This window comes from Symphalangus syndactylus, chromosome 15 (assembly GCF_028878055.3).
Source record: "Symphalangus syndactylus isolate Jambi chromosome 15, NHGRI_mSymSyn1-v2.1_pri, whole genome shotgun sequence".
Taxonomy (NCBI): domain Eukaryota; kingdom Metazoa; phylum Chordata; class Mammalia; order Primates; family Hylobatidae; genus Symphalangus; species Symphalangus syndactylus.
In genome coordinates, this window is record NC_072437.2 from 89888270 (window position 1) to 89897636 (window position 9367).

General features: G+C 43.4%; 1 protein-coding gene across 12 annotated transcripts in view; it reads right to left on the bottom strand.

The window, feature by feature from the left end:
• Positions 1-5798, bottom strand: part of NEK5 (NIMA related kinase 5) — a 105146-nt gene extending 99348 nt beyond the window's left edge. For 11 of the 12 annotated variants that reach the window (XM_063619216.1, XM_063619212.1, XM_063619218.1 and 8 more), the window contains exons 1-2: positions 5719-5798; positions 4046-4184 (exon numbers count right to left, since the gene is read on the bottom strand). In XM_063619216.1, the coding sequence (XP_063475286.1) occupies positions 4046-4162 (117 nt within the window). In that variant the 5' untranslated portion in view covers positions 4163-4184; positions 5719-5798. The remainder of the gene's footprint in view (positions 1-4045; positions 4185-5718) is intronic. The other variant, XM_063619219.1, reaches the window with a different exon arrangement.
• Positions 5799-9367: the final 3569 nt, after the last annotated feature.

Below are 9367 nucleotides of genomic sequence, written 5' to 3' on the forward strand. Positions count from 1 at the left end.
AGGTGCTGTGTGGGGAATACCAGCACAAAACACACATGGACTCGGTCCTCACAGGACATGTTACAGCTAAATAAGGAGGAGAAGGCACAAAATAAACAGCCAAAGCATGTCCAGAAAGAAAGCAGTCAGTACTACAACAGAGGTTCCAATAAAAGTTATGCAAGTTTACAGAGAAGGATAAATTCTTTAGAGTGGGAGGATTCTGGAGGTATGGTAGAGCTCAGCCTTGAACAAGTGGGATCTTGATGCTGGGAGATCAGCAGGCAACGACCTTGGGAGAAGCAGCCCCGTAAGCAAATGCAGAGGCTGAAGTGGGGAAAATAAGTAGGGTATGTGATAGGAGCCGTAATTTTGGAGCAAATCAGAGAGGGTCTCAAAACTTCTCTGAAGAGGGAAACAATATAAAAGCACAAGGCAGACCAGGCACAGTGGCTAACACCTGTAATCCCAGCACTTTGGGAGGCCAAAGCGGGAGGATCACTTAAGGCCAGTCTGGGCAACATAGCAAGATCCTGTCTCTAAAAAAAATTTCAAAATTAGCTGGGTGTGGTGGCACATGCCTGCAGTCCTAGCTACTCAGGAGGCTGAGGCAGGAGGATGGCTTGTTCGAGGTTACAGGGAGCTATGATGATGCCACTGCACTCCTGCCCGGGCAACAGAATGAAACCCTGTCTCAAAAAAAACGCACAGGCTGGGCGCGGTGGCTCACACTTGTAATCCCACCACTTTGGGAGGCCGAGGTGGGCGGATCACGAGGTCAGGAGATCGAGACCAAGGTGAAACCCTGTCTCTACTAAAAATACAAAAAAATTAGCCGGGCGTGGTGGCGGGCGCCTGTAGTCCCAGCTACTCGGGGAGCTGAGGCAGGAGAATGGCGTGAACCCGGGAGGCGGAGCTTGCAGTGAGCCGAGATTGTGTCACTGCACTCCAGCCTAGGCGACAGAGCGAGACTCCGTCTCAAAAAAAAAAAATGCACAAGGCAAACCCCACTTTCTACCTCAATAATAACAACTTGTGTCTCTTTTTCTTTGTACATATATGAACATATGTGTAGGTATACATATATATGGAGAATACATTTTTCCAAAGATTATATTACTTTACACTTAACTATTTTCTCAAACATTGCAAACATTGAAATTTTCCCATGTCAATGCTTCACCTACAACATGATTTCTAATAGCCACTTAGTTTTTTATAAATTACTTAACAAATTACCTACTGTTGGACATTTGTTTTCTAACTGTTTATCTGTGGGGTTTTTCTTTGAATAAACTCCTAATTTCTTAGTTTTCTACTGAGTCTCAAATTTTTGTATGACTTCATATATGGATTTTATCTTTTTATTGATTTAAGAAAAGGCTAACACCATTAAGTCAATACTTGCAAATATTTTTGGCACCTTTTCAGTTTTCTTTGAATTTATTTATAGTGTTTGTTTTGACATACAAACATTTTCTATTTTTAGGTAGTCAAACCTAGGCAACTCTTTCTTTACAGCCTCTGTCCCAGTGAAGGTTTGGGGGCATGGCTGGAGCATTATCAAAATTGGGCTGGAGCCACTTGAAGGATCCAAGTGACCCAGGGCCTCGACAAGAGGACTGAAGCAAATTCAAGGAAGAGGAAGAGTCAACAGTATTCGCCAAATAATTGAATGTGGAGAGGGAATAAGCTCACAAATGATCCCAAGGTTTTGAGGCTGGCAAGCATAAGGACATTGATGACATTAATACAGTGCAGCACATAGGAGGTGAAGTGGGTCTGCTTACAACAAGGAAGAATCACTATTAATACTTGTTTTGGGGTACAATTGTGATACCAAGCCTCCAAGGTGGTCTCAATGATCGTCATCCTAAATTCTTGATGCACAGGATCTCCGAGATAATAAGTGTTTATTCTTTAAGCCACTAAGTTTGGAGTAATATGCTACACAGCAATAGATTAATAACATAGATGTTGGATGGGCGCAGTGGCTCACACCTGTAATCCCAGCACTTTGGGAGGCTGAGGCGGGTGGATCATGAGGTCAGGAGATCAAGACCATCCTGGCTAACACAGTGAAACCCTGTCTCTACTAAAAATACAAAAAATTAGCCAGGCGTGGTGGCGGGCGCCTATAGTCCCAGCTACTCTGAGGCAGGAGAATGGCATGAACCTGGGAGGCGGAGCTTGCAGTGAGCCAAGATGGCACCACTGCACTCCAGCCTGGGCAACAGAGCAAGACTCCACCTCAAAACAAAACAAAACAAAACCACAGATATTACCTGAAATTATCTAGCTGGCAGAAGAAATGCAGAACTAGGGTACTGAAAGATGTCGGGGTAGAGACAGAGATTTAAGAGAGATCTACTTATTGGTAAACACTGAAGTGGGGCACTTTAGGTGACAATGGACAGAAAGATAAAATCAGAAAAGGACACATGGTTGAGGACATATAGAGGGCGAAGACAGAGATAAGCCTGAGGGAGAGCAGTCAGATAAACAAAAGAGAGTGAGCAGAATAATGTCATGGGAGGAAGCTATGGCGGGCCACTAGAATAAGAGGACATTATTATGAATATGCCATGGGTTCACAAAAAGAGACCTATATTGGGAAATAAATCATTATCCCTGGAAGACAGTCATCTACTCTTGAGCTTTAAGTTTGGGTAGGTTTTCTTGCAATTTTTTGTGGTAAGATAAAATTTATATCATTTTAACCATTTTTAAGTGTACAATTCAATAGCATTAAGTATATTCACATGGTGTAACTTGGGTAGTCCATTTTGCACACACTTTGTATGGAACTTTTTATGCTACTCTCATTTATAAATCCTCTAGAAGCTGACCAACAAGACTTGCCTTAGAATTAATTCTAGCAAACAATGGACATTGTTGTCCCAATATATTATGAAATGAACATATCACTAAAGAGGGTGACATAAACACTGACCAAGGTGGATTTAGCAAAAATTATTAATTTTTAATTAACTATATTTATTTTCCAAAATCATTAGACCAACAATTACATATGGTTTTCCTCTATTCATTGAGTGCACTCAATAAATTTGTTCAGCACCTATTATGTGACAGGAACTGTTTTGCATACTGAGGAAGACAAGCAATAAACAAATGAATAATTAAGAGAGCGAAGTAATTGCAGAGCATTATACATGCTAGTAAGAAAATAAACCAGGACAGAAGCAGTGGCTCAAGCCTGTAATCCCAGCACTTTGGGAGGCCGAGGCGGGCAGATCAGTTGAGTTCAGGAGTTCAAGACCAGCCTGGGCAACATGGTGAAACTCCATCTCTACTAAAAATACAAAAAATTAGCCAGGCATGGTGGCGTGCACCTGTAGTCCCAGCTATTCAGGAGGCTGAAGTGGGAGAATTGCTTGAACCCCGGAGGTGGAGGTTGCAGTGAGCCAAGATCATGCCACTGCACTCCAGCCTAGGTGACAGAGGAAGACTCCGTCTAAAAAAAAAAAAAAGAAAAAACAAAAAAGAAACCAGGAACCAAGGTGATGTGATAAGGTGATAAGATGTGATTGTGGCTGGGGGTCTACTCTAGCTAGGATGTCTGCAGAAAACCCCTCGTAGAGGACCTGAATAAGGAGAGAGGAAGTGCGCCACAGAGAAAAGTCGGCAACAGAGGAGGCTGGCATCTCACGGGGCCTTGCAGGGCACCCTAAGGAGGGCCATAGGAGCCACAGATATATGATCTTATTTCTTTTCTATTTTCATTTAAAAAAAAAATTTTTTGGCAGGGACAGGGTCTTGCTATGTTGCCCAGGCTATCTTGAACTCCTGGCTTCACAAAATCCTCCCATCTTGGCCAACCAAAGTGCTGGGATTACAGGGGCGAGCCACGGCATCCAGCCTCTTTTTAAAAATAAGATCATTGGCTGCTGTTTGGACAATGGACTTAGGAGGTTGAATTAACAAAAATCAATTATGGCTTAAAATTCGTAATTATAAAAAATAAAAATTTCCTTTTTATATTGGATTAAAAGCCAGCTGAATGTCCCACTGAAAATTAACAGAAATTTGAACTTCTTAACTTTACCTTTTCAAAATTGATCTCTTTTATGACACAGTGCTTGCTGTCTGATTTCCCTTTAGCTAAGTATGCTTTCCCGAAGGCACCTTGCCCGATGGCCTTAATCACATCGTACTTATCCATGGTCTCCAATGGGCTGAGGTTCCTGGAATTAGAGTAATGTAAATTTATCACACAAGTCTCATAAAGACTAACAAAGTCAGAAAATTGATGACTAAAGTGTAAAAGAACTCACTTTACTAAAACTTTCCTCCCAGCCCTGCCAAGACAGAGACAAATAACTTTCCTTGTGGCCACAGATAACTGAAATGAGACAGTTTCTTGGTCAGACACGGGTCATAGCTCAGCTTTGATACACTTTTGCCCTGTATTCTTGGGTAAGTCACTTAACCTGGCAAAACCTCACTTTCCTAATTTCTAAAATGGAATAACAATACCTGTTTTGCAAGTTTGTTCTGAGAATGAAAGATACTATATCCGGTGTTTGGCACCTTCATAAAGCAGGAATGTCCTTAGGCTTGCGTACTGTTACAGTCCAGCAGCCTTTCTTAGTGGGGACGTACTGCCCCCTAGGGGGAATTCTGGAAATATATGGGGGTGGGGAAGCTGTTTCCCCGAGATTCAGAGGCATGAGGTTTACAGGTGGTTGGGGCCTGAGATGGTAGGATTCTGCGATTCAGAGACAGTCCCGCACAATAAAGGATTACCCCACGGCCCTACAATCTTGGAGAGTCTTCCTATACATTCATGTGCGTGGAAAAATCCGTTTGTGGCTAGAACCAGACTATTTTACATCGAAATGCTAAGTATTTTTGCAGTTTTAATGAACACTGTTTTAGGGTTTTTTTTTCCGAGGAATGCAACTACATGTAAATCAAGGCTTGATTGCACTTTGGTTTGGAGGTTCACCAAGAATTGCTCGCCATTTGGGAAAATCATGCCCTTCACTGGCCACGCTGCTCCTGGTCCCGGAGACCTAACAATCTGCATTTGCTGCCGTCACGTTCAGGCAACTCTCCAGGCGCGGCTACTGGCTACTTCTCTACTTTTTCCAAGGGTAGTAGTGCCAAGCATTTTCAGATTGAAATATGTACTTTCTTACTTATTGCTTTCCTTCTATTTCCTCTTTATGCTACAGTTAGGGCATAATACAGTGTTGTTGTTGTTGCTGTTAATGGGGTGAGCAGAGGGGTTGTTTTCGAATAATTTCAGGTCAGGGTAGGAAGTGGGTACAACTGGGTTGCAGGGGGCTGGGAACCAGCTCCGCAGCCAGGAGAGACTGCAGACACCGGAAGACCGGGTTCTGAGACAGACGCATACGGACTTGGGGCCGGGGGTGACTCGCCGGGAACTGAGGGCCCGCGACCCTCCCGCCCAAGTGGCACCAGAGAGTGGAAGCCCCCAAGTTAGGACAATTCCTTCTCCCCTAGGGCCGCCCCTGGAGGCGGCCGCGGGTGGCTGGCGAGACGCTTACCCGTACCCGACTTCCGTGTGTGGAGCGTTGCCATAGAGACCAACGCGCCCTGGACGCTACACCCACACAGCCCGGGACGCTAGGCCTTTTCTGGGCCGCCCCCGCCGCCCCAGGCCAAGACTCTATCCCTTTCCCCCACCCCGCCCGGCTCCCGAAGCCCTGCGGCGGCTCTGGGAAAGGACTAAGGGCGGCCCCTGCAGCGTACCTGCTCCGCCGGCTCTGCGGGGCCACGTAAGCGTCCCGGAAGGATCCGGGTTCCCGGGGCCGCTGCGCCTCCCTGCGGCCGGGGCGGAGCCGCGCAAGGAAACGCGGGCGGGGCGCGGGGCGCGGGGCTGGAACGGTCTGGGTACCAGTGAACACAGTCCACATCGAGGCAGGGTTAGGCGCCAGGGAGTTTGGAGACCCGGCAGAGTCACCCCGCAACCTTCCCGTTGCCTTGGGTCGAGATTCCTTTGCTTTGCACTCTACAGTAGCGCTCCCCGCTCTTGCTTACGGTGCACCAGACGCTTCGCAAACGTTCTCTCTTTTCTTTACAACCCCTCAAGGCAGTAGTCTCCCAGTTTTACAAATGAGCTAAACTGAGACAGGAAGAGCGTTTCTTGTACAAGGTCTCAAATATTGCCAAGAGGTGGACGTGAGACTGGAACCGCTTCCTACTCTTTGGGCCACAGCGGCGGCCTGCCAAGGGACTTTCTTAACGAAACCGGAGCTGCCCAAGCGTCTGCACGCACGCCCCGTCCCCATCCCACCCTGCCCCATTCTGGATTTGCACATCAAGCTGCTGTCTAAAATGTTTAAGTAGTCGAAAAAAATGTAATTTTCAGCAATTGTAAATAGTGACGCAAGTAAAATATATCCAATTGAATCTAAACACTACAGTGATATGGTACCCTCCATCGTCCATCTCACACACAAAAAAAAACCCACAAAAAAAACTCTTTTAAAAATCATAAGTTTACATCATTACTTTTCCTTCTTAAAATCATCTCTCCGCCGCCCCCTCCCCGTCCCCACCACAAAAAATTTCTTCTTATAAGCACTCTAGTCAAATTGTATTAGGGCTGAACTAAAGGCCTCATTTTGATCTAATTGCATCTTTAAAGTCTCTATCTCCGAATATAGTCTCATTATTAGTTACTGGTGTTAGATTTCAATATGTGAATTGGGAGTGGCCGGGGCAGGGGCGAATGCAGCCCATAACAGGAGTCCAAAAGTTGTTTAGCAGTTGGAATATCCAATGTTAGTTTCTTTGGCAGTGAAATTCCCTCAAAATATTAGTAGGTATATGATCTACTTGTTTTTGTTTTATTATATGTGTCAGTGACCACACCCAAATTTCTTCCCTAGAATTCTTAGTCATGCTTTATTAATTATATCTTCATTCTACTTTCCTGATAGAATTTTATCCGTTATCTTTTTCATACTTGAAAGTCTTATTGATCATCCTATCATACTGCTGAAAGTATAGAAATGGAAATTTATATTTCCTGCTCATAGAATTTTATTTTTTCTTGATTAAATTGTTAAAATTACTAGTATTACACAATTGATCACAATAAAATGTATCAATACCGATAATTATTAAGTATAAAAAATAAAATTGCATTGAAAATTCATCTCTTTAAGACCTGGATGGGCTTCCCATGCGCCATTAGTTCCTGTATCCATAGATGAATGCTAACTTCTTGCTACAGTGAAGTTTAACACTGATTCTCTTCCATTTTTTTAAGGCTGTAAGTGCTGAGAAATAAGTACATAGGAATGAAAAGTTTTGTTAAAAGTGTCCCTTAATTTTTGTCTAGTTGTATCTCAAGAATCATATAGTAATCTGTCACCAAAACTGGTTTATAATCATGAACTGGTGATTCCATTAGTCTTCTGAAATTTTATTAAAAGCAAAACCCCATAAGCCATTCTGATTTTGAAAAGGATTTATTATCCAATACTTATCCAGTCTCTCAGTAACTGTACATAATTTCAAGTTTTGTTTGATGATTTGGAAATGTTTATGCCCTCGGGCAATGCTAAGATTGAAGATGACTAAGAGGTATGGAATACAGTATATATGGAAGCTGAGTACCTGGAAATATCCTTAAAACTATCCATGCCTGCTTTAACTTGAAAAATCTTCAAGAGAGTGATAAGCTAATTTCAAAGAGCTAACCTAAGTAATTTTGGGAAATGGTATTTGACTGGAAACCGTGAGACAATAGGAAAGATACATAAACTCTGTACCATAGTTGGTAAATTTGTTTCTCCCAGGGGCATGGGTTAATGATTTGGAAATTGCTTTACAAATAGACTAGGACTGAACAGCTGAGCGGCTGGTGGATGGAACAGCCAGTTTTCTCATTGTCAGGGAGAGAAGTTACAGAAACGCATGAGAAGGCTAGAATGAACCTTGTAGTACTGGGTTAGTTGGAGACATCAGTATGGACCCATGCTTAATTTAATGTATGTACAGATGGAGAGATATGGAAATTAACTGTAGAGATGTGTGGATGGTTATACAATTATACAGTGTATACGGGTTAGTATACACACATATACTTCCTAGCTCTGTCTGCTGAGAGGGCCTAGAAGCAGTGACACCTGAGGAGCAACAAGCACACCCAGCACCCAGATCTTGGTTTCTAAACCAGTGGGAACCTTGTTGAAATGGACGATTTTGGGGCTGGGGCAGAGAAGGTAAAGATGAGTCTGGACCATCTTCTTGTAGTGCCAGAAAGGAAGGAAGTGCTCCAAAAGAACCAGGGCACATCAAAGGGACACAGGAGGTGACCTGAAACAATTCCCAATGGCCAAAGCTAGAACGATTTAAGCAAGAAAACAAACGACTTAGTATTGGATTATACTCCCACCCCCAGAGGTGGAGATTAATTCCTGTGCATTTGACTGTGAGCTGGAGTGTGTGACTCGCTTATAGTGAACATAGCACGAACATGGAAAATTGTGAAGTTGATAGTGGAGAGCCTGGCAGACACTGCCTTCATCAAGTGATCAAGGTGAACAACACCAGGAAGAAGTCATGCTGATGCTCCCTGAAATGATGTGATGAGAAGGGCACTTCACCTTTGTGGTTTTCCCCCAAATCCATAAGCTTAGTCCAATTGTGAGACAAACCCAAATTGAGCAACAGTCTACAAAATACCTAAGCAGTACTCAAAAATGTCAAGGTCCCAAAAAACAAGAAAAGATTTAGAGACTGCCAGAGACCACTGGAGATGAAATATATCTAAATGTAAATACAGCGTATGTGTGAGGTGGAGGGTTGGTTCTATACCACAGGTTTTACATGTTAAGATTTTTAAAAGATGTATATATTAAAAGATGTATATATATTAAAGATCTTTAAAAGATGTATATATTCCGGATTTCAGCAACTGCTTCTTAATGACCCTAAATGTATTTTCCCCCTACTCTTCACTTTAGCACTGTTCCCTGTATTTGTCTGGCTCATGTCTCTGTGAGAGGTGTTGAGCGAAGCCTGTTTCTTTAGTGAGATATTCTCAACTCACTAAAGTGCACACTATTAGATGAGGTTAACACAGGACAGGACCCAGCACATGTGTGCCATGCCTCCCCCTATTCGTTCCACATCACTCTCTAGTTTCTGATATTTACCATTAACTGCTCCTCACCTCTGGCCTCTTCCTTCCTCATCTACAGGACTGCCATCTTCTGACAAGATCTGCAGACCACCCCAAGCTTCCCAGGGCTGACCCTCCAACCCAGGCTGTTTTGTGCATCCTATGAGGGACTGTATTTAAGGACAGCTGGTAGTTGGTGAAGATCATTGGAATGATCTTCAAACTACTCAGAATCAGGTCATATTGAAAAATTGCACACATTAC